The 24,816-nt window shown below is 38.6% G+C and overlaps 1 protein-coding gene across 1 annotated transcript; it reads right to left on the bottom strand.

The window, feature by feature from the left end:
• Window positions 1-242: 242 nt before the first annotated feature.
• Window positions 243-24,816, bottom strand: wars2 (tryptophanyl tRNA synthetase 2, mitochondrial). Its single transcript, XM_034008642.3, has 6 exons — window positions 24,627-24,816; window positions 7,921-8,175; window positions 5,571-5,651; window positions 5,222-5,304; window positions 4,668-4,786; window positions 243-836 (listed from the first exon to the last, which is right to left on the bottom strand). Exons 1-6 carry the CDS (start codon window positions 24,735-24,737, stop codon window positions 388-390), a joined length of 1,098 nt encoding a protein of 365 aa, XP_033864533.2. The 5' UTR covers window positions 24,738-24,816; the 3' UTR covers window positions 243-387.

Here is a 24,816-nt window from a genome sequence, read left to right as displayed (position 1 = left end):
AAGTAAAATAATCCCCTGATCAAGATATCTTTACATCTCTGAATGTGCAGCAGCATCTGGAAAGCATCAAGGCTTAGTAACTATACATTACTGTGCCTCGTCTGTAAAACTGGATTCAAGTGCATGCCCACTGGAAATGAGATGTCATATCTCACAGCTTTAACCCTTGATACAGAAGGCAGCAATTGCCTATACATCAATGCTATTCCTGTTTTGCGTTCAGAAACCACAGGCACCAAAGATGCATGACAGCAGCTTGACATTTTACATTTTCGTTAAATCTTAGATATTCAAAACAGACATACTGCATTACTCCGCAATGAATCCGAGTCTATAGCATCTTCATATGCAAGTTTATTTTGTACATGTATATTTCAGCTGTCCCAATTAGCAAAACCCAATAAGTCTTTGGACATCCTGATACACAGGAATGGCTAGTTCTTTTGCCTTTTCTGCCCCCTGGCTTAAGACCTCTTTCAAGTATCCTGGGTCAGCCCGGAGTCTCTCTACTTCTTCTCGGATTGGTGAAAATGTCTGTATGACAGCATCAGCCACCACTTGTTTGTATTGGGCAGTGTCCAGTCCTTCGCTTTGGCGAACCACTTCATCCACAGTCACCCCTGAGACAGCGGCATGGATGGCAACCATGTTGGAGACCCCAGGGCGTCCATCCGGGTCAAAGGTCACTTCAGAAGTGAAGTCTGTCATTGCCTTGCGGAATTTTAGTATAATATCGTCTGGAGTGTCAGTAATGTTGATGGAGGCTATTTTCTGAGGATCTGACTTCGACATTTTGGCTGTGGGATCCCTCAAGGATTTTATCTTCCTTGTTTCACCTGCGTTTACAAAGAAAAAAAAAAACTGCATTCTCAACCAAGTGATTTTCTCCATTTTCACAAAAAAAAAAACAGCCTTTTGGCAGAAACATACAACAATTATTGGTTAAAATACTTGCAGCAGGACATACTGTATTGGAAAGCTGAATGTTAAACATAATTTTACAATTCTGTAACCAGTCAACAATATGGCTCACTGCCTGTGGGCATACTTGTTTACCCTGTGGTGTCAGGTTTTCACTGTCAAAAGAAAGTTTAAGATAAAAAAAGAATATATATATTATTATTATTATTTGTTTATTTAGCAGACGCCTTTATCCAAGGCGACTTACAGAGACTAGGGTGTGTGAACTATGCATCAGCTGCAGAGTCACTTACAACTACGTCTCACCCGAAAGACGGAGCACAAGGAGGTTAAGTGACTTGCTCAGGGTCACACAGTGAGTAAGTGGCTGAGGTGGTATTTGAACCGGGGACCTCCTTGTTACAAGCCCCTTTCTTTAACCACTGGACCACACATATATAATATATATAATATATATTTTTGGAAAACAAACAAAAAAAATAATAAATTGCCATAGGAAATTTGTAAATCATAAGCAATTTGGATTTAAATCAAATTTTGATTATTATTTATTTATTTTTTTGGTTAACTGCAACTGTATGCTTAAATGTTGAAAAATAATAATAAAAAAGGATTAATTTAACCCGTTATGCATTTTGCACCTCTATCAGGTTTTATAATTTTCTTTGACAGAAATGACCGGGTTAGAATTTTGTATTTATTTATTTATTTATTTAAAATACAGGTAAATAAGTGCAGGACCTAATCAGGTTGGATGAAACTATAATAATATTTGACAGTTAGTATCCTAGGTTTTATCACATGTACAAATTACTGATTCTACTATGTTTTCCTTTTTTCAAAAACATATTCTGAATACACTAAATGCTAGAAATCTTAATATAAAAAATATGTCTAGCACATTATTGTAAGTAATAACCCAGTAAGTTATTTTAATAAATAACTTTCTTTATGTGGGATTGGTCGTTGCCTAGAAAATTTCCTTTGAGGTCAATTGTCATTACATCAGCACAACATATGTTACAAGATTCATTTATTCTCAGGCCAACATCATAACAGAGCCTTAAGAGCCAGTATAACATCTTCATTCATTAGAACAATTCCTGTGAGATGTATTAGACTTCTTGTGGAAGGGTGGGGGTATTCACTGACACGGGAGACAGAAGATTTTATTTGGAACACCGCACAGGTGCCCAGATTTATTTATTTTTCTTATTAATTGTTTTATTTAGTTTAGCCCGCAGAGGGCGCTGTTGTCCGTGGTCTGGATACTGCCGACAGTAAACCAGGACCACGGGGTTACCAACACAGGTATCCAACTCCGTGCACCTTCAAGTGCTCAAAAGTAATAATGAAAACAGAGGGCGAAGGAAAAAGGGAAAATAAAACACAGTAATAAAACTACAAACAAAAGTGCTGCTTATGCAGTGCCCCAGGAGGTAGTACCGGAGTGACTCGACTGCCCATTTTACTGCGAGACACTCCTTCTCGATGGTACTAGAGTTTTTCTCGCGGTGAAGGAGCTTCCTGCTGCTATACAGGACCGGGTGCTCGTTTCCCTGCACCTCCTGAGACAACACTGCCCCGAGACCTGTCTCTGACGCATCCGTCTGCAGGGTGAACCTCCTGCTAAAATCAGGACTGCATAGCACTGGCTTGCTACACAGCCTTCGCTTCAAAGCGAGAAAGGCTCTCTGGCACGGCTCCGTCCACTGAACCGTATTTGGGGCAGCCTTCCTGGTGAGGTCTGTCAAGGGAGCAGCGAGCGTGGTGAAGCTCGGGATGAACTTCCTGTAATAGCCCGCTAGTCCCAAGAAAGAGCGCACCTGGGTTTTGGTTGTAGGGACCGGCCAGTCAGCCAAGGCTTTCACCTTAGCAATCAGCAGTCTGATCTGGCCGCTCCCTACCTCGATACCCCAAATACTCCGACTCACTCTTCCCAATGGCACATTTCTTTGGGTTAGCAGTGAGCCTAGCCTCCCGCAAGGATTGCAATACCGCCGCTACCTTACACAGATGACTCGGCCAATCCTCACTGTGGATGACCACATCATCTATGTAAGCAGCGGCGTACTGCTGATGGGGCCGCAAAATGCGATCCATCATCTGCTGGAAAGTGGCTGGTGCTCCGTGCAACCCAAAGGGCATGGTCCTAAATTGGTACAACCCGAAGGGAGTCGAAAACGCTGTCCTCTCTCTGGACTCTGGGGTCAGGGGTATCTGCCAGTACCCCTTCGTTAAATCCAGTGTCGTCATAAAATGAGCCGTGCCAAGACGCTCCAGCAACTCATCTACCCGGGGCATCGGATAAGTGTCAAACTTTGATTTTTCATTAACCCGCCTGAAGTCAATGCAAAATCGAGTTGACCCGTCCGGCTTATCCACTAAAACAATTGGACTATTCCAGTCACTTTAGGACTCCTCTATTACCCCCAGTCTGAGCATCTCATCAATCTCCGCCTTCACTACCTGCCTTGTGCGCTCAGGTATGCGGTACGGCCTCTGGCGAACTGGCGCCCCCGGCTCAGTCTCAATGTGATGGTGGGCTACTCGAGTCTGCCCCGGGATGGGAGAAAACACATGAGGAAATTCCGCCACCAGCGCCCGCGCCTGACATTTCTGTGTTGGTGTCAGATTCTCTGCAATCTGTACCGTCCCCTGTTTCGCCAACACAGAAAGATCAGGTCCCAGGTCGGTGACATCATCTGCTTGCGCCGCTAACAAAGCCTCCTGCTGTAACCAAGGCTTCAGCGGGTTTACATGATAAATGTGCTACAAAGATATCTACAAAGATATCGGTAACTGTGTAACCATATTTGCAAGTTGCGTCTGCTGAGCTGCAATGTTCAAACGGCTTTAACCCTTTGCGGTCCATTGTCGGACTGGGTCCGACATTGCAATTATTCCTCTCAGGTCCTTTGTCGGACTGGGTCTGACATCATTATAGCAACGCAAAAAACGGGTTTCTAGTCGTTTTTTCTCCGTAAAAAGCCGAGAAAACCATTCAATTGCCGAGTGGGAGCGACAGGAGCCGAAACAAGTCGGAAAAAAAAAAAGGCGTATCACATGAATAGTCATATATGGCCCTGGTATCAGATAACGGGGCGGTCATAGTAAACAAGCTGGCTGAGTGCGTCAGCGCACAGAGACTATCATGGACATTTGCAGAGCTTTTTTCAGATGTTATAGTAATAAAATAATGACTTTGATCGCAATATTGAGGAGTTTGGTGATAAAACGAGTGATCCGGAGATGATTGATCGGTATGTACGACTATTATTTTTATTATTATTTATTTCTTACATAGATGAAAGCGATAGCGAAAGAAAGGGTGTGGCGGGGCTGGAGAAGCCTAGTGAGTGCTTTGTTGATATGCAGGGCCATTTAAACCTGTTTGACTGTGGAAAAAAATACATTTTAAACAGCGCGTCTAAAATTAACTGCGCGTGTGAAAATAAATTGGACCTGACGCACCTGACGCGCACTTAATAAATGGACTGCAAAGGGTTAAACAAAAAGTAGGACTCACTTTATCCATTACTATTAAGTTGTATCAAATGAAAGCCTTTATTTGGGACAAACCACCCCTGCAGTTCAACACGAACGCTCTAATGCTTCAGCATCGGTACCAGACCGGCTTTTAAAAAAAAATTACAATATTAGACTATAATGCCAACACAACGTTATGTTTAAAACGATTTATAATAGTAAATTGTAAAAGAGAATAGTATATTAAAATATCTTACTCAAAAGTGGTTTAGGAACTGGAAAGAAGTCCCCATACTTGTAGTTAAATATGCGAGCTGTGTCCTGAGCCAGCTCCAAATGCTGGACTTGATCTTCTCCAACTGGCACATGAGTGGACCTTTTACAATCAGCCAAAAACAACAAAACAAAACAAAACAAAACAACAAACAGAAAGGAATTTTAAGCTGCATATTTTTTTTTCAGCTCTGACTTCTTAATAGGGCTGACATTTTTTTAATACTGTATATATTATGGTAAACACTACATAAGTGAAATGGTATTATTCCATTGTTAATACTGACTCAAAGTGCAGTTCATTAAAGTCTTTTACCTACTTCTGCATGTCCACTTTTTTTTGCATATAATACCACTCATACCTTGGGTTTATATCATATTGTACTGGAATAAATAAAGGTTTATAACAACTCAGCAGCCTGGGATTAGCCAGTGCTGATGTTGGCAGAGATCATCACACAAACACTAACTTCAACATTTTACAGAATAAAAACATTGCTGGGCTGTACAATCAAAACAAAAATATAAATGATCTTACTTGTATAGAAGTATATCAGCAGACTGCAGTACTGGGTAGGTGAATAATCCCACACTGCCTTCATTTTTTTTCCCACTCTTCATCTGAGAATAAATAATGACACGGTAGATAAACAAGTAAAAATAATCAATAGCAGGTTGCATCACATTACACATCTGCCTTCCCAAATGGGAGGTTTTCACAGAAAAGGCAGCTGTGGATGACAGAAAAATGTTGAAAAATAGGGTGGTGGGTCTCAATTCTTCCTTGTACAGTTCTGCTAAATCCCACTAGAGGCACTCTTTCCACCAAGGAACAGTGAGCCTTTCCAGTATCTTTTTACTGAAAACAGTCAATTAAAAATAGTTACCTTCCACTGAGGTAAATGTCTAAGGCGAGGCATGCTGGTGAAGCAGCCAAGGATCCAGCCCAGTTCAGTGTGTTCTGATACCTAAAGTACAGCAGCCAAAAAAAAAAAAAAAGAATAAGTTATTGCAACAAAATATCACAATTGTTATAAGGGAGACCTGTATAAATGGCCTTTAAAAGATTTAGTTTGTACAAAACTGTTCAAAATATCTTATTCAGAACTAAAAATGCAGGTGAGAATAAGAGTCCATTTTTCATAAGTCAATAAATACAATGAAAAAAAAAAGTAGGTTTATAATAATTCTCAAGCCTCTATATTACACAGAAAACTCATTATATCACGTAATTTAAAAGAATGCCATCAGAAAATACAGCATTTAAAAGATAAACAAAGGGAAGTAGTTTAGTTTCAGTCACAGCCTATTTATCAGATATTACACTCAGCTTTTTCCAGAACCCTAATGTAAATTTCAGGCTACAATAATAAGTAAACGAGTGCCAAAACTGGTCTGGCTGTATGGAATTATCAGTTTTATTTTGATTTTATTATATTTTCATTAAGTGCAAGTAAACTATTTAATCATGGCACCATTTATATAATTTATTTTACCACAAAAAGCCTGTTTCATGTTTATTAAAAACATAAAATATATGGGGTCAGACTTAAGGTATTTCCACTAAAATGCAACTTCCATTTTTTTTTTTTTTTTTTTTAAGTAAAGAAAAACTGTTAATTACATAACTGGTAACAAACACCTTTATGACTTTTTTGTTATTTGTTTTGTAAGATTACTAATCTTATTTTAAATTAAACAAAAATGTCTCACTTACATTGATAAATCAAACCCACTGTATTTAAATATTAATATTCAGCTTTATGACAATTTTCCTTTAAAAAAAATGTATAAACTTCTGACAGATTTAGTGAATGCTTATTACAGAATAGTAGGGAATAAAGGGCAGCTCCTCCATTTAAAGTTAGAAAGCCAAATACTGTACATGTCAGTATGAAACATGAGGCACAGCTTGAATTAGGTCATACTTTGAACCGAAACAGTATTTTTCGAGACCAGGATTTTTTCTTTGTTTTAATATTAGCAGTCCATGGTGTTGATTTGTTATTATCTCAACCCACAGGTTGAAACTAGAGGTATTTAAATTGTGCCTATTTTTTTGTCCAAGGTGAATCTAGCCAATTTTACAAAAACGACATTTTGACTATACTGTTGAGAAGGAAATCCATTTTTTTCTTTATACAGATTTCTTTTCAGAAGATTACAGAAGCGGAGGCTGCCAAATGTTTGGAAGCTATACAGAGTTGTGTTATTTTGATGCATTTTTTAAAGTCAATATTTTTTCAAGTGTATCCAGTTCTACAGTGCCATTATACTGTGCAGTAGTTATGTGGTACAGTTTCTGCATATTTGGTATTTTGGACAATACTGAAACTGGAGCTAGCTAGCGTTAACAGAGTGTGATTTTTTACGGTAAATTTGACCCACTTAAACTTGTGATCCAACTGCTAGCTGTGCCAAATCCAGAAATGTAATCATTCAATTGATGCATACTGTACCACTAATAATAATACAAAAATTATATTTTTATGCCAACTGAAATTCAGACAGATTTCTTCATTACAGCTGGCAATTCAGAGAAACACATACAGTAAAAATGTGGTTTCCTGAAGATTCATGTTCTAATGAGTGTGGAGAGTTCCTCATTTACAACAAAGACGTCATCTCCCTCTCCACGGCCCCCTTCAGTTACAATGATCTCTTAAGTCACTGTTGATTTCATCTAGTCACTATGTTTCAATGAAGTAAAGTGTTTTCTTTCGGTACACGTTGTACTTTTACATATGAAATGTACTTCGGTTTGTTTTTAATTGTAGGTCCCCAACAGTGACAAGATATGCGGCATGCAGTTAACAAAAAATAAAACCCCAGACATTTCCATTCCAGGAACCAGCAACCCTACCAGACCATGATATTCATAACACAAACAATTAGCTTATATTGAAATGGTTTTAAACAAGAATTGCTTACAGGCATATGATATGATCAATTTGGAATGGAACCTGTGTGTTAATATATATATTTTTTTTGTACAACAATAGTTTATTTCACATACTGTAGTTCACCCTTTTCTATTATAGTTATCAAATGTTCAGTATTCACTCCAAAAATATAACACATTTATACAGTTGGTTTGTGAAGAGAAGTGCACCAGCTGACAGGAATATTTCAATACAAGGAACAAGGAAAGGAAATAAGTACAGTGTCATTCATATAATTTCTTGAAACGGTGATGGGATAGTAGAAAGAAATTGTCAGTGGATCAGCTAGAGTAACCTGAGATTGCTGAAACAAGATGGATCTCTCCGGGTCAATCCCACAGGCGAGGAGGCTGGCTGTCATGTCCAGTATGTTCTGTCTCAGAGCTGCAGGATCCTGAGGTAGTGTGATGGAGTGCAGGTCCACGATGCTGTACAGGACACAGCTATATTGCTCCTGAAGGGTGACCCAACTCTTGATAGCCCCCAGGTAATTTCCCAGGTGTGGAATCCCTGTAGGCTGGATCCCGGAGAAAACACGACTGCCAGCGATCTACAAAAGAGGAAAACAAGAGGGTGAAGCGCCTTGGCAACTGTGCAAACCAGGTGGTGTTTGTGTGCCCGGGTTTACTTTGCACCTCAATAGCATCTAGTGTAATGATGGACTTCAAAACTAGGCAACTAAACTAATTAGACTGGAAAAATCTTAAAGCAGGAACAGTGGTTGAGCAAAAGACAGAAAACAACCCCTTGTGGTCATAATTCACAGACAATGCCTTTTCACTATAACACTCTTTTTAACCTGGAGAAAGTCTACACACTGAACTCTGCACCTTGACATAAAAAAAAAGAAAACCAGCATTTATTTGAACAAGGTATGCGGTATTTAGCCAGAATTGCAGACAATTTATAATTTATAATAGCCAGTCAGAGTTAGAGCCGTGTCTGGATGACTGACTAATGTGTGCAGTTGGCTCAGTAAAATCAATCCTGGGGCTGTATTGAAGTCAAATCTACTGCTGTGCCAGTGGAGAGAGGGAGGCCAAGTAGACAGGCTCTTTAAATAAGCATTGTGGCACACTGGGAATGTACAAAACACATTCTATGAGATCGTTTATAGCCATTGGGCAGCCACCCTGTTCTAAACTGAAAATGCACCAGGATAGAGGATGTGAGCTGCCAGCTGGCAGAGGCAGGAGCACTCATTTAAAGGTTCACACACAGTTCCAGCTGCTCGACTTTTAAATCCTTTCAAAAGGACCACCGGACTGTGTGGCTCTATATGTTTCACATGTCTTTAAAATGAATGCCCCCTGACCGTTTCTTAGTTGATTGGCTGCCTGGGTCTATATATAGACAATGCTATACATGGCCCAAAACCCAGAATCAATGCAAACTGGCCATTACAAATATTTATATCATGTATTATTGTTATTATTATCGAAGATTGTTTTAAACCTCAGAAGGTTCGTCAAACGGGTTCACGCACTTTATTATTATTATTATTTTTTCCTGTTAACAGAAACTGTTTGACAATGTGTGAATACAAAATTCGCTACCAAATTGTATACGTAGCAACTCTACATGGAGCAGGGTATAGTATCCAAAGCAGTGGGCTCGTACCTCTAGTGACTGTATTACTTCAGTAAAATATGTACTGAATACCTAGTGTACAAGACAGTGCAAGAGAAGTGCTATGGTAGAATATGTTTGAAAAACATAGAAAATATACGCTAACACTAATAATTTTAATTTCGAAAACTGAGCACCGTCCGCCCCTCCCTGCTCCAGCTCGTGTTATCCAGAGGCAAACCTTTAAATTTCTTCATTCGCCTTTTCGACAGCAAAGTGTTGTAGCGTAAGCTGTATTGAAAGAAATGTCTCGAAACCCCTCTGCTGTTTGGGATGTGTATTTATATTTTGATTTAAATTATAAAAACACGATAACTGTTCTATATAACATATTTTTAAACTACATGTTTTATTCCATTTATTACCTGTAAAATAATAGGATTTTCAATCAAATATAAACAAGTAGCTATGGTGACATCACCAATAAATGATGCAAATGAGTACCATTGAAATGCCTTCCGTACCTTCGAAGGTCAAAATGTACCCTTCGTTGCAGCTCTACAGTGAATACAAAGTTATTATGCTCAAAGTATTCAGACATTATTGGATGGTGCAATAAAGATTTTTAAATCCTTGCATGCAAATACAATGTTAGACACATAGGGGATACACATGTGTAAATAAACTGACAAGCCCACATAGCAAGTTATATAACAAGTACAATGCATGGAAATAAATGGTATGTTTAAACCTAAATTAAACAGATGAATTCTGAGAATGACTTTCTTAGATCATACTCTGCATCTGCTCAGCAACACGGTGTAATTTGAAACAGTGTGATTTGAATGAATGCAGATTCCAAAATGGCTTCAAAGGACAATATAACTGCCCTGTGTAGCAAAATAAACTTGAAGTGTGTTTATGGCAGCCATATTAGGTTTGAGGTCAAGGTCCCTGGTAAATTCTGCCATTCTATTTATGCTACACACATTTCTGAGATGCAGACACAGCAGAAGATTTACATAAACATATGCACTGGGATGCTTAATACATTACACAACCTAACCCACTGCAAGCACATCTTACTACGAATGCAGATGTTGCTCATTCAGCCTGTGAAACAGACATGGCTGCAAAACACTGAACTGCCCTTAAAGAGCATTGGCAAGTTCAATCAAGAGGATAGTTCACCCTCTGCTGATCAGTGTTTTTTCAGTTCCAGAGTTTAATTTCAGGTTCAGTTTTTGGGGGGTTCAAAAGGTCAACATTCAGTTTCCATTTAGTTAGTATTTCAATCGATGACATAATTTCAGTTAATAATTAGTTTCAAAGATTTTTATTTAGTTTTTATTTAGTTTTCAACAATAATCATTTACTTTTACTTCCAGTTAACTAGTTTAAGAACTTAAGTTTCACACTCTGGTACAGAACTGAGGTCATGTCTCAAAAAACAAACAAACAAAAAAACATAATTTCAACAATTCATTTGGAATGTCAGTCAGTCAGTCATCAGAGACTTCAGATATGTTGATTCAGTTTAGAAAATACTCTGGTTTCAAGAGTACACCTAGCTCTGTTTCTCCTTCTTGCAGTAAGGTCCCCACAAACAGAAACAATCTGCTCCACATATGCCTAGGAGGCAGGGGCGACAAGTCTTGGCCCAGCTTGTATATTCTGGGGTACACGTTCTCCCTGTGTTGCCAAAAAGGGACTTCATCCTCTTCGTCCTCAATGTTGTCCCCAGAGTCTGAGTCCATTGAGTCAAAGTCTGACCTCCTTGAATGAGACTTTTGCCTTTGTCCCTGAATGTATTTTCGCAGATACTACATAAAATGGTAAACCGTTTCTATTGTATAGTCATCTGCACTTCAACCAGTGTTTTTTTTTTTAGACTCATTATGATTGTAAGATTATGTAAGGTCAAACTGCATAATTTATTTAATAACACATTGGTATAGGCAAAATTTATATAAAATGGTACCAAACAAGGTATATAGTGGAGGAGAATAGGCTGCTCAAAAAAGCTGATATCACAATAAAAAGATCAAAGAAGAGCAACCTTCCATTGAATAGGTAGTCATTTATTAATAAAGTTCTTCTGTGGTGGAGTGTTTTACTGTCATATTTCATAATTGTAAAGGCCATGGGGACGTTGTGTCTTTATAAAATGAGGGTGACAGGTTACATGGTATGGCTGCCATATTCCTTTTTCTGAAAATATGCAAATGTCTTGTTACTGGACACCATTAGGATGACTGTTGTGAAACTTTGGAATCATAACATTTGTAATACCCTCTATCATAGTTGCTTATGGCATGTTGCTGTATAAAACAATATGACTACCACAAGCCAATCAAATGTCAGCTGTATTCAATAAGCCTTTTTTAAAAAATATAATGATTTGAACCTTATGTCATATACATGTTATTAGACTAAAGAGTATTCAAGTTTGTAATTTTGTTGGGTTTTCATTAATCCAAGATGGCTGACATGGACTAATCAGAATCAAGTCAAGTTTCACTTGTGTCTAAAAACATACAGTAGCCTCCAGAATTATTCACACCCTTGATAATTATTATTATTATTATTATTATTATTTATTTCTTATCCAGGGCGACTTGCAATTGTTACAAGATATCACATTATTTTTACATATAATTACATTATTTTTTACACATTATTTTTTTTACATACAATTACTCATTTATACAGTTGTTTTTTTTTTTTACTGGAGCAATCTAGGTAAAGTACCTTGCTCAAGGGTACAGCAGCAGTGTCCCCCACCTGGGATTGAACCCACGACCCTCCGGTCAAGAGTCCAGAGCCCTAACCTCTACTCCACACTGCTGCCCCTGGAACTGAAAGCATACAGTAGCCTCCAGGATTATTCACACCCCTGATATAATAGAACAAAGTTGGTTTTCAGTATTTGTTGCATAAATTAATGAAAACATGAACAATTGTAAGGCTATCAGTATTGGATATCACAAAAACAGGTCTGCCCAGAATAAATGCATTTTATTTAACAGGGTGTGAATACATTTGAACATCTTGTTTTTAGAATTATATGCAATTATTTTGGACAGAAATGTTTTTGCAATGTCCAGTATTGATACTCTTACAATTTTCATGTTTTCATTTATTTATGCAACAAATACTGAATGTACACTTGCATTTATCTTGCTAAAACCAGTTACAGTGTGTTAAGGGTGTGAATAATTCTGGAGGCTACTGTATATTGAGCTCAAAATCTGCTTTAAAGGCTTGGAAACCATCACGTTGCTTGCAACGTGTAGTTGTTATTATTATTAGTGTTGTAAATGTTGAAAATAATCATGACTCACCAGGTATTTTGAATTTTGGGTCAAGTGTTCCACAAAAGTCTTTAAATTGTCGTCGACCAGTCTTGTAACTATACTGTTATTTACAAGCATATCTGTGAGTGCAATTGCTCGTCTTTTGTGTTGGTTTGAGTCCAAAGACCAGGTTATCTCCCCGGTACATGATGATGATGGTGATGATGATGATGGATTCAAAGTGCTTGGTGTATCTTTTGAGTATGATGCCAGGTTTCTCTCAGATGTTCGTCTTTCTGCCTCCTTTTCAAATTCTAAAAACTCTTCCTTATGAGTTTTTAAGTTGGTGGAATTTTTCCCAGACAGTTCACTACCACACACTGTTCCATCTGGCATGATCACCTTGCTAACACTTTTGTTGCGTTCAGTCAAATATTCAAAAGAATTCCAAACTGAACATTCTCTCCGCCGACCTGTCATTTTAGCTGACATGACGTCTACGCATTACAGAATTAACGGAGAAACCAGTGGTGTCTTCTGCTACCTATTGAATGGCAGCTGTCCATTCATTGACAGCAATGTAAGTCAATTGAACAGTAGAAAACTGAGTGCAGGAAGTTTTGTTTCAGTTTTGTTGTAGTTTTGGACCATGTTCTTTCTTTTAGTTTATATTTAGTTAACCATTTTATTTTTCATTTTTTGTTTCAGTTAACTCAAAGGCAGGGATTTTAGTTTTTATTTAGTTATCTGATTCTAAAAATACTATTTTTTTTACCGTTATAGTTTTTGTTTCAGTCAACTGAAAAAACAAGGCTGCTGATCTGTGACCAAGACCAGTTTTTATAAATCTGTTGGCATGGCACAGAATATATTGTAGATCAGGGGTGTCCAATCACAGTCCTGGAGGGCCATTCCACTCCAGGTTTATCCAGTAAAATGAGATTGTTTAACTACTTCAAGGTCTGGATGGAGGTTTAATTGGTTCAATTAGGGTTGGAACAAAATCCAGGACTGGAAAGGCCAACTTTGGCCCACCATGTTGTAGATTCATCCACCAGGGCATCCAATATTTTGTTTCTTTTTATGTGCTGGGGGAGGGGGGGGGGACCCTGGATCCTTCCACGCACTAAAATTAAATCACAAAGTCTTCTAAGCACTAGACAAATATTTTCTTTTTTGTGTGTGCTGGAAATCAGCAGGCATCAGACTGGAAGGGATCCAGTCTCTCCCTGGCAGCACAGCAATGCCTGGTACAATGAAATCATAAAGCAGGAATGTGGCTAGCAAGGAGGTACAGTAAAGCTGCCAAAAAGAACAAGAGGAATTCCCAGGCGATCTAAGACAGAGGCAGTGCACGGCACATACCTCACCAGTGATGCAATCTCTCAACTCCTCGCTTGCATGCAAAACAAACAGTACGGCTTTACTACTGTTTACTATTTAGAAATCCTGAGGAATAATATTCTGATCTGGGTAGATGCTCTGTATCGAGGAGCAGTGTCACCCTGAAGCCATTCAATTCGGCAGTAATGAACCTGGTCCACCACAAACTCCTGTACAGCTTTGCCGTTACCCTGTCCTTCTGAAGAATGATGGGACCCAGTCCATGCCATCAAAATGCAAGAACCAAAGAACCTCCCAACCATGTGTCTGCACAGTTCTCACCAGAAACAAGTAACAAACACCCTACCGCGAGCTTTGCCAACACACTGATTGTAGATGTCTCACAATCTTTTATGATAAACAGGCTCCAATAGGTGCGTGCCAACATGAAGGAAAGATTTTCAGAAGAGAAGAACATGCATTAGAAATTTAAATAGTGAAAACAGTTCAGAAGCCAATAAGCTAAAGTGTAACATTAGAGAGTTGTTTTCGGACACACCACACACATAACCCCACATTATACACTCAATAAACATTATAAAATCTCTCCTCTGTCCTAATTCTCCTCGACCTCTCTGCTGCCTTTGACACTGTCGATCACTCTATTCTACTATCCTCTATCGCTGACCTTGGAATCTCTGGCACTGCTCTGGCCTGGTTCTCCTCCTACCTCTCCAGCCACACTTAACAGGTAACCTGGCGTGGAGCAACCTCCACATCTCACCCTCTCTCAACAGGAGTCCCCCAAGGGTCAGTCTTGGGTCCTCTCCTGTTCTCTCTCTACACCCGCTCCCTGGGCCCCCTCATCGCATCCTATGGTTTCTCATACCATTTCTGTGCTGATGATGCTCAGATTTTCCTCTCCTTCCTCACCTCTGACTCCACCATCCCCTCCCGTATCTCTACCTGTCTGCCTGCCTGCTATCTCTTCCTGGATGCACTCGCATCACCTCAAACTCAACCTCTCTAAATCTGACCTCCTATTCTTTCTCTCCTCCTCCCCCTCCTCTGATCTCTCTATCTCTGTTTCTCTGGAATCTACCACACTCTCTCCCTCCTCCTCAGCTAAGAACCTTGGAATCACCCTGGACCCCTGCCTCTCTTATTCCCAGCACATGTCCACTCTGGCACGCACTTGCCGATTCTTCCTCAGCAACATACAAAGAATCAGACCCTTTCTGCCTCGCTTCTCCCACGCAACTCCACTGGCTCCCAAGCACTGCTTGCATTCAATTCAAGACTCTTGTACTCGCCTACAGATGCCTTGACCAGACTGCACCCAGCTACCTCCAGACCCTCATCTCTCCCTACACCCCCACTTGACCTCTCTGCTCCTCCTGCACTAGAAGACTGGCTGTACCTCCTCTACGCTCCCCTGCCTCAAGAGCCTGCTCCTTCTCCACCCTTGCCCCCCAGTGGTGGAATGACCTTCCTACAGATGTCAGGACTACCCAGTCCCTGACCACCTTCCGGCGCCTCCTCAAGACTCACCTCTTCAGACAGCACCTGTAGAACTCCTCTTTTCCCTCTGGACACTTATCACTCTTCCTTAAATGCGCTTTACTTGCTCTTATCTGCTCCCTATTTTACTGCATTTAATCCTGTACTTTAGAGTACAGTAATCTGTCACAAGTGTTATTTAATCTGTAGTATTCTGTATTTAATTATATCCTGATGTAACTATCACTGACACTTATCTCCTCCGTTATTGAATCGTATTTTGTCATATACTTGTACTTGCTAGAACCAAAGTCATTGTATTTTTATCTTGCTCTTAATTGTATTATTACTTGTACTGTGATTCTTGAAATGTATTTTTGTTTAAGACTGTAAGTCGCCCTGGATAAATAATAATAATAATAATAATAATAATAATAATAATAATAATAATAATAATAATAATAATAATAATAATAATAATAAAAAAACATGCATTAAAGATGGTCCTTAGCAAGTTTAATCACAAATAGACAAGGTAGATACATGCAAATATGTTACCCATTCACCACAAAATAACCTTGAAGCTGCTACAGTAACAAAATAATCAAATGTTTCCAGATTTCAATTTTTTACCAGAAGGAATGAAACAGGGTGCATGAATTGAGCAAGAAGCAAAATAAAGCAAGTAAACAATTTCTTAGAAAGAAATTACTGCTGATTATTCAGAGAAACGCAATACATTCCTTTACGGTTATAAAACTGAAGATGTCCATGACACATGACTGGAATTACCCGCGTGCAAGATCATTCTGGATACCTCAAACACCTAGCCGCAAGAGAAACTCTGATGAGGGAAGCTGCAAGTTCACCTATTGCCCACCTGTCAATGCCTGCTGTTTTTGTATTAACAGCATGCGTCTGCCCAACTGTTGGTTTACATGTATATGCCAAGCTCAAGTCTCCCCTCTTCCTGCCTCCCAGGGTAGCTGTATAACCTTCCTTACCATTAGTGAGGAGCCAAGTCCCAACCAAATGTGACTGAGCTCTGAAGTGCTTTCCAGTGCTCTCCTGCTTTCAGTCCCCTGCTGGGACTTGCACACAGCACCACAGTGCAGAGCCATCCTGCTCACTGCAATGAGAGACTAATCTAGGCAATGTCTACTCTTCAAGTTTTCATTTTGTTTTCATTAATACAATCCTACAGATAATGAAGGGAAATAATTACCAGCAAACCCCACACAATGATAAATATTAGCTGATTGTAAGCTAGTGTGAGATAGAGGGAAAAATAAATGATGCAGTCTGGGGGGGGGGGGAGAGAGAGAGAGAGAGAGAGAGAGAGAGAGAGAGAGAGAGAGAGAGAGAGAGAGAGAGAGAGAGAGAGAGAGAGAGAGAGAGGAAAAAATTGAGCATTTGATCAAATCCATGGTTGACATCTTAGACAGGGAAGATTGATGATTTTCCTCCACACTTCACACTGTGCGGGGAGGGAAAAAAGCAGAAAAATATGCTGTAGGAGCCAGAGCCTACACAACGTGTGTCCGAAATCTGATTAATGAGGCTGAAATCACATCAAAACAGGATTCCCAGTAGAAAGGTAGGAAACGATTCCAAAAATAACCAAGCCGTCAAGAATAGCCAGTCCGCAATCCTAGGAATCAGCCAGAAACGAAAATCTACAGGGCTTGCTTTCAGTATCAGAGTATGCTCTGTGTTTCACATACAGCAGCACAGAGAGGGTTTTCTTCACTGAAATTTAAAGATGCTTCTACTTAGTGATAAAGGAGTCAATGTCCATCAGACAATGAATTTGCTCTGCTCTCAAGACAGAAATGTCCGTCTTGCATGAAACCAAAATAGATTGTAATACAAAGAAATGACTGAACTTCACTCAAAACACACAACTTGAAAGTAAAGACAATGTATATCTTTCAGAAGGAGCAAGTGCGATGTGAGAAATGAACGTGGGATTAAATGCACAATCCAGGTCTTATGAATACATGATAGTGCACTGAATTAAAACCAAGTAATGAATTTACATTGAATGAAAAGCAGATTATAGTCCTCACTGCTGTGCGAAACTGCCCGCTACTGTGAGACATGTAGCATAACAGTGATTACAATCATTTTAACTGCCTAGGTTTTTTACTTTTACACTGAGAAAATGCTGTTTGAACACTGTTTTTTTTTTTTTTTTTTTACTATTAAAGTTTTTTTATAAATGTGTCTTATAATGTTTGGAGATATTGCTAGTGTTCATGTTATGGTACTGACAGCTTCTTTAGTTACTGTAAAACCATAAATATTTGCAAGCCTTTTATTATGCATTTTTACGTATGAAAAAAACCGCAAACATTTTTGGCACGAATATCAAATTCCACCAAAAATACATACTTTGTATTGCAACAGGTCGCCAACATTTCTGGAGCAAAAGAGGTTTTATGGGTGTGATTCGCCAAATATTTATTGGTTTCACAGTATTTTACTTAAAAGAAGAAAAAAAAATGTATCTGCAATGATATAAAATGTTTCCTAAAAAGTCTGGAATGGTTGTCCTCATTTTATAGATATATGTATCATAAAAAAAAAAAAAACATTTACAAGTGTATACTGTATGTTAGGAGAAACACATAACACTTATTTTATATAGAAATATAACATCTGGTACTATACTAGGTTTAAGAAAGTCCTCAGTTTGCTGGCATTGCCTTCCAGGAAATATGCTAATGCTTTTATTTCTAGGTAATTTCATTCTAGTAGTGTTACTGGAGTCAAAGCATCTTACTGGCTGCAAAGCATGTCAGTCATTAGGGGAAGCAGCTGGCTGATTTAATGAAAGGAAAGAAGGCCCTGATGTGGTGGGAACAATTTCACTTTCAAGGTGAAATGACCAAAGAAGTGTAAGACATCTGAAAGCAAGTCTTGCAAAAAGAGATGCATTTAACCCTTTGATGCATGTAATATTCAAAATTGTATATAACTACAGTAACAATAAGTCTACACAATGCACTGCTACAGTAAAACAAGGAGGCTTCAGTTTGTTCTGAACCGGATCGTGCTTTTTCATACTGATTTCATTCCATATTTAAATGCTTGAAAAATAAACTCCAAACATTACCAGGAAATTAATTAAAAGATAAAAAACTAAATGCGAAACACATGCTCTTTAATAAATGGCTTTACAAAGGTTTTTCCTAGTTGTCTTGTTAACTCAGACAAAATTCGGTGTTATTCCCCCCAAAACACCAACGTTAAAAATGAACACACAATAGGTAGATGTGGCAGAGCAGGTCTCTGCCCTTAGAAATACTGGCAGGGAAGGAGTTAAATTCTCCTTCCTGCCCAGATTGATTGCTTCAGGTGGGAGCAATCAGTCAATTAATTATTCAATTATGGACTTAGCCACCTGGCATAAAAGGAGGCCTAAGCCTCCCAGTTAGAGAGAGAGTTCCGGAAGGAGAAGAAGCAAGTGGTTTTTTGTGTGTGCTGTTTTTGTTAATTTGGCAAACCAGTGAAGGCAATGCCCAGCCTGGAAGTCATATTTTTGTAAGTTTTGTTTTTTGTGATTTGAAACCTTTTTGTTTGGCCCTTGTGCCTATTTATTTGATTATTTTTGTTTATTAAAAAGCTTTATTTTGAACTTTAAAACTGTCTCTGAGTCTCAAACCTCGGTCATTCTTGTCACAGTAGACAATTTAGTTTTGTTGAAATTCTTATACCAAAAAATAAATAAAAATTGAGCAAGTAGCTAGTATGACATGGTTCAAGTAGCAGCTCTCTGCGTTATGAAACGAGTAGGAGATAGTGAACAAAACTTGAAGTGCATCGTTTTCTGTTTCCATTTATTTTTGTGTAATACATTCTCACTACCTTATGTAGCTCTGCTTTTTAACTACGTGTATGCTTAGAATCTATATACTTAGAAACAGCATAAAGTTTTTTTTTTTGCTGACTCGTGTGTCCCGCAATGAACCATAACAAAACAGTAAAACGTTTGCAACTGTAAATTAAGAACTGTGAAACTATATAGTCTCTCAAATGTAAACCTCTAACATTATGTACATCCAGCTGATCATCATTGTGATGCAGAGCACTCTCCATTGCCTGACAAAGTTTATATTGCAGTTTTTCAAAGCCATGTTGTTTGTACAGGGTTTGTAACATCAGTTAGCAAACTACAGTTACTCAAACACTGCAGACTGAACAACTCATTTGACCACTATCGTTATTAAACTCCAGCCACAGGTAAATCTTTAGCCAGTTTGCCTGAAAATCTATCTTTTGTAACTTTCCCTTCGCTGACATCCTAAGGCCCCTTGTCCAATCTATGTATTAGTCAGTGGTGTGTGACCGAATTTAGTAAAAATTCCCTGAATATTTCACTTTTTGCTTAATTACCCTTTGTATATTTTTCTTTATGAAAGTTTATGTTTTTTTTTAAATTGGATTTTTTTAATACCATTTTTACAATGGAAAAGTGACCTATATTTTATTTTTGTAACAATTAGTGTGTGAATCACTCAGAAAACATTGATTTGTGTTTGTTTGAATTAAAATTTCATCAACATAATAGACACTCTGTATGACATAGCCTTGGTGCCCTTGGGTTGGATTTATGTTTTGCCTCTTTGCCCCCTAGAGCTGCCTTTGTGCCCCTGAATCTTCACATCCAATGAAGGCAACATTGCCTTGCTTTCATGACCTTAGCTTCATGCCCCGATGCCTGCTAGTACTACAACCAGAACCTTTCATCATCAAACCTGTACACCCAGACTATGTATGAAGCTGCGGTTATCCCTACTGAGGGCAATCAGAATCAACCATATTAAAACTTAGGTTAAAGGGTACATAAAGGACCTTTTATTTTATTGTGTTCCCATGTGTTGCTACAACTGTTTATGTAAGGTGTGTGCATTGCTTTAATTTTTTTTCTTTTTTTACATTTTGACCACTTTTTAAATTTTAAATTGCATTTGCTGCCTCAAGATGGCTTCCCATGTACCCGCATTGACCTCTCAGAACTACATTTCCCATCATCCTCCTGCTCACATATGTAACCGAGATGGATTTACCAGTGAGCAGGAGGATGATGGGAAATGTTGTTCTGAGAGGTCCATGTGGGTACATGGGAAGCCATCTTGGAGGCAGGGAATGCAATTTAAAGGTTTGAAAAAGTGGTCAAAATGTAAGAAAATAATAATTAAAGCAATACACACACCTTACGTAAACAGTTGTAGCAACACATGGGAACATGTAACACAATAAAATAAAAAGGTCCTTATGTACCCTTTAATATGAACCATCTACATGGAGCAAAGTGTGTGATGAGCTCTCGAGAATGCAGCTGCCTTAGTGCCGAGAATGCCAACGCATATTTACATTGCACAACATTTTTTGGTTTGTTTTTATTAATGGCAGTTTTAGTTTGGGAAAATCATAATTGAGTCCCTCCTTTAAAAGCTATTAGAAATGTCAACTGGCAAGTGTCTACAACTAACTAAAAAGCACCAGACACTGTTTGGACACAGTTTTGAACAGTGACTTAAACCTACACATATTTTTTTTTTTTCTTGACGCACATCACACCTCTGGGTACTGTGTGTGTATGTACACTTGGAGCAAATTAATAAAATGAAAACCAACACTTCATTTCCTATGTTATTCCTGGTAATCAACTACTGCTGTGTTGAGAGACTCAATGTAGCTCCCTGCTCCAGCATACACCTTTCTCAGAGGGCTCTCACAGACCTCCACTTAACGAAACACAGACGCCTCGTGGTTAGCTAACATTCCAACAATAAACTTCTACACTGCAGCTTTGAAACTCTCAGCTCATACATCATTTGTGAGAGAAGGCATATCATAAGCAGGTTACTTACGCTACAGCGCAGGAATGGCCTGATAATTAGTGTCCTTGTTTTCTGCAAATGTTCTAATGATTGTTAGGTGCGCCTTGGGACTCATTGTTTGAGTTAGCACTCCATTAGCTTTCCAGCGTTGTTTGTGCCATGCTGGGTAATGAGGGGCCCAGCTCTATTTCTGAATCGAGAGGGATTGAGAAGTTATTACAACCTTTTTTGCCTCCAAGCAAATCATTCCACCACGTAATTAGAAAGATTTACTTTTTTGTTGTTGTTGCTGAGGATAGTCTATAGGCAATGTCATATCGCCTATCTGGTGCCTGCACTTGACTGCAAGATCTTGACTAACAGCTACCAAAGCAAACAGCATTTGGGTTGAGAACTTACACTGAAGGCACAATCCAAAACATTTATCTAATTGACTTACTTTCTTACATGTTTTTTTTTTACCTTATATTCTAAAATCTGCACCTATTGCGATATATTTTGCACTGACAACTGTATATTTGTAAAGTGTTTTGTTATGGGGTTTATAGCAAGGCTGTAAATTTAACATGTCAGAACTGTTTGAATGTTAACCAAAGTGTGTCGGATTGACTGAATCAAACCAATTAGTGAAACCAAATGGACTTAATTGAAATGTGGGCACTGGTGTATATATATATATATATATATATATATATATATATATATATATATATTTTTTTTTTAAACCTTGAAATAAAGCAGGACTCCACATTTTAATTTACGAGCAGTAAAGTCACAGGCCCAGGGTGTGCAGTAACACAGAAACCCAGATAAGGTAAAGCTACTGGTGTGAAAAACTAACCTTCAATAACACTTATGAATGGCTCCATTGCGTGCAATGCCACCAGCTAATGAACAAACTCAATTTACCGTTTATGTCAGACACCTGTTTATGTCAAACTTTGCTCACACAAAGGATTGCTGTGTACCGTTACTGAACATTGTGTCATTTTGTTTGGTCATGCTTTTGTGTCATGGGTGTAGCCAGAACTTTTGTCATCTTTTTCTGAATATTTTTTTCCATGTTTTATTGTGTTTTCATTAAAGTTCTTCCAAAAAATCCTCGATTTTCAACTGCAAGAATAGATCTTATCTTTCTAAACCCAACACGATTTCTAAATAAACAAGCATGACTGTTACATCAATCACCTCTCACAGCAGTTAATACAAAATTAGAGCCATCACCAACATGAAGTACTTCAAAATGACCAACTGTATATCCACAGCAGTGTGGAGTAGTGGTTAGGGCTCTGGACTCTTGACCGTAGGGTCGTGGGTTCAAATCCCGGTGGGGACACTGCTGCTGTACCCTTGAGCAAGGTACTTTACCTAGATTGCTCCAGTAAAAAAAACAAAAAAAAAAAACCCAACTGTATAAATGGGTAATTGTATGTAAAAATAATGTGATATCTTGTAACAATTGTAAGTCGCCCTGGATAAGGGCGTCAGCTAAGAAAATTAATAATAACAATAATAATGTATGCACATAATAAAATGTAATTCTGACATACAGAAAAAGAGACAGATGCCTCCATATACAGAAGTACCCCAGAATATGACTGAAGAAAGTCTAAACTGAATATGCACTTCTCTAAATACATATGTAACAAAAAGACAGAAAGATAGACAGTGCCTTCACACAGCTTGTGGTAAAGAATGTCACCACAAGTTTAATCTAAAACTAGTCTTATATACAAGACACAAGTCAAAAACTCCACTCACGTAGTGATCACCAGTTCTGAAAGTAAAAAAGTGAATATGAAACCATAGTGGAGTCCAAATACAATCAGCAACACATGCTAAATTATAAAGCACATGGAGCCCTTTTTTCTATATTCTTAACTTCAGTAAGTTGCTACCTGCTAATTTGAGAGCCCAGAGACCTGTAACACTTTCAAGTTTTACCAACCTGAATAGGATATGTCTCTGTTATGAACAGGTTTGGGCCACTTTAGTATGTTGTTTGTCACAATAGGTTGCAGAGTTCAATCCCTCAAATGTCGCTATTACAAGAAGACCACAGATACCCCAATGCAAGACGAGCCAGTTGCACAGACCTCTTGTGATTGTCTCTGAGATCTTCAGTTTTCCCATACTTGCTACTGATTAACTGCATACAGCTTTCATAGTGGATCCCAAAATATGTCACATAACCACATACAGGTAGTGGTCAAAAAAAATGGAAACACCTGGGTAAATGAAGGACGCCAAGTATATTGAAAGCAAGGGCTTCCACACAGGTGTGGCTCAGGCGTTAATTAAACAAATAACATCCCAGCATGCTTACGGTCATGTATAAAAATGCTGGACAGGCCTGGTTTCCAATAATTATGGCGAGCATGGCTGCAAGAGGAGACCTCAGTGACTTTGAAAGAGGGGTGATTGTTGGGGCGCGTTTGGCAGGAGCTTCAGTGACCAAGACAGCTCAACTTGCTGATGTTTCAAGAGCAACGGTGTCTAACGTGATGTCGGCATGGAACTCCGAGGCAAAGACATCATCAGTAAAGGGCAACAGTGGGTGAAAGTGCATACTCCAGGATCGTGATATCCATGCATTAATTCATAGTGCAAGGCAAAACAGGCGAGCAACTGCAGATCAATTAACTGCAAATTTCAACCTGGGGCACGAGCAGCCAGTTTCATCAAAAACGGTCCGCCGAGAACTCCACAGAGCGGGATACCATAGTGGCCCAACGCCTAAATGACTTTACATTGGTATTTCCACTACCTGTACGTTCGAATACACTGCAGTCATGGGGGTCTGTGTTAAAAATAAATAACTAAATAAATAATTTTCAGTCTTCACAAAATACACAAAATTTAGAAATTGCTCTCCAACAGTTTTTAGTTTTTTTTCCCGAGAAATCCTACTGTATTGACAAATATCATAACTCGAAAATGGCACAGCACAAATTGTAACATGGGGTTTTCCCACAGAGAACGTTATTTAAAAAAAAAAGAAAAAAACACACGTGTGATTTTTTTTGTATTTTTTTTTTTTTTTTACATAGGTGAGCTTGCATAAAACATTATTATGGGCAATTACGCGCATAGGTGAAAAATAATCTTTTTGCAAGTCTTTTTTACATTAATTAATGTGCACAAGAGAGTTCATATTTCACTAATGCACAAGATATACGTACAAAAAACATTTGACGTGGGAACTGTGTAACTGTAATACTACTTCTGAAGGTATTTCCCATTTGAAAAACTACACAGACTTAATTCCATGAGGTCTGGGGTGTATATCACAAACTATTGGTGTTATTTCGTTGTCTTTTCAAAACCATCTCACGAATCACAGTTCTTGTAACGCATTGCGGAAGTCAGTGCTCTGACCTCTCTAATCCGAGAACAGATCTCTTTAACTGCATCATTCGCACATGCGATAAACATTCATTAAAAGTTTCTTATAAATCCATTACCTGTTTCACCTGTTTCTCCGGTTCCGGTCCGGTTCCAAATGTTCGTTTTGCTGCTTTTAAATTCTGAATGACACCCCGGATTCTCCTCACGTTATACATGTGCAGCGCCATCTTTCTGTAAACAAGAACAGGTCGTTTCTCTACGTCACGCTACAGAGCAACAAGAGGGTAAAAAATGTGCTGACTGATT

This window comes from Acipenser ruthenus, chromosome 9, assembly GCF_902713425.1.
Source record: "Acipenser ruthenus chromosome 9, fAciRut3.2 maternal haplotype, whole genome shotgun sequence".
NCBI classification, from domain to species: domain Eukaryota; kingdom Metazoa; phylum Chordata; class Actinopteri; order Acipenseriformes; family Acipenseridae; genus Acipenser; species Acipenser ruthenus.
The sequence above is the reverse complement of the archived record's forward strand: the minus strand, read 5'-3'. Positions and strand labels throughout refer to the sequence as shown.

What these genes read in the sequence shown, in the direction of transcription:
- wars2 (XM_034008642.3), bottom strand. Translation starts at nt 24,737, where the DNA reads ATGGCGCTGCACATGTATAACGTGAGGAGAATCCGGGGTGTCATTCAG. An exon ending in TCTTGTTTCAGCAATCTCAG is followed by an intron (nt 5,652 to 7,920) that starts GTTACTCTAGCT and finishes GCTGTACTTTAG; the next exon opens with GTATCAGAACACACTGAACT. An exon ending in GCTGATATACTTCTATACAA is followed by an intron (nt 4,787 to 5,221) that starts GTAAGATCATTT and finishes TGATTGTAAAAG; the next exon opens with GTCCACTCATGTGCCAGTTG.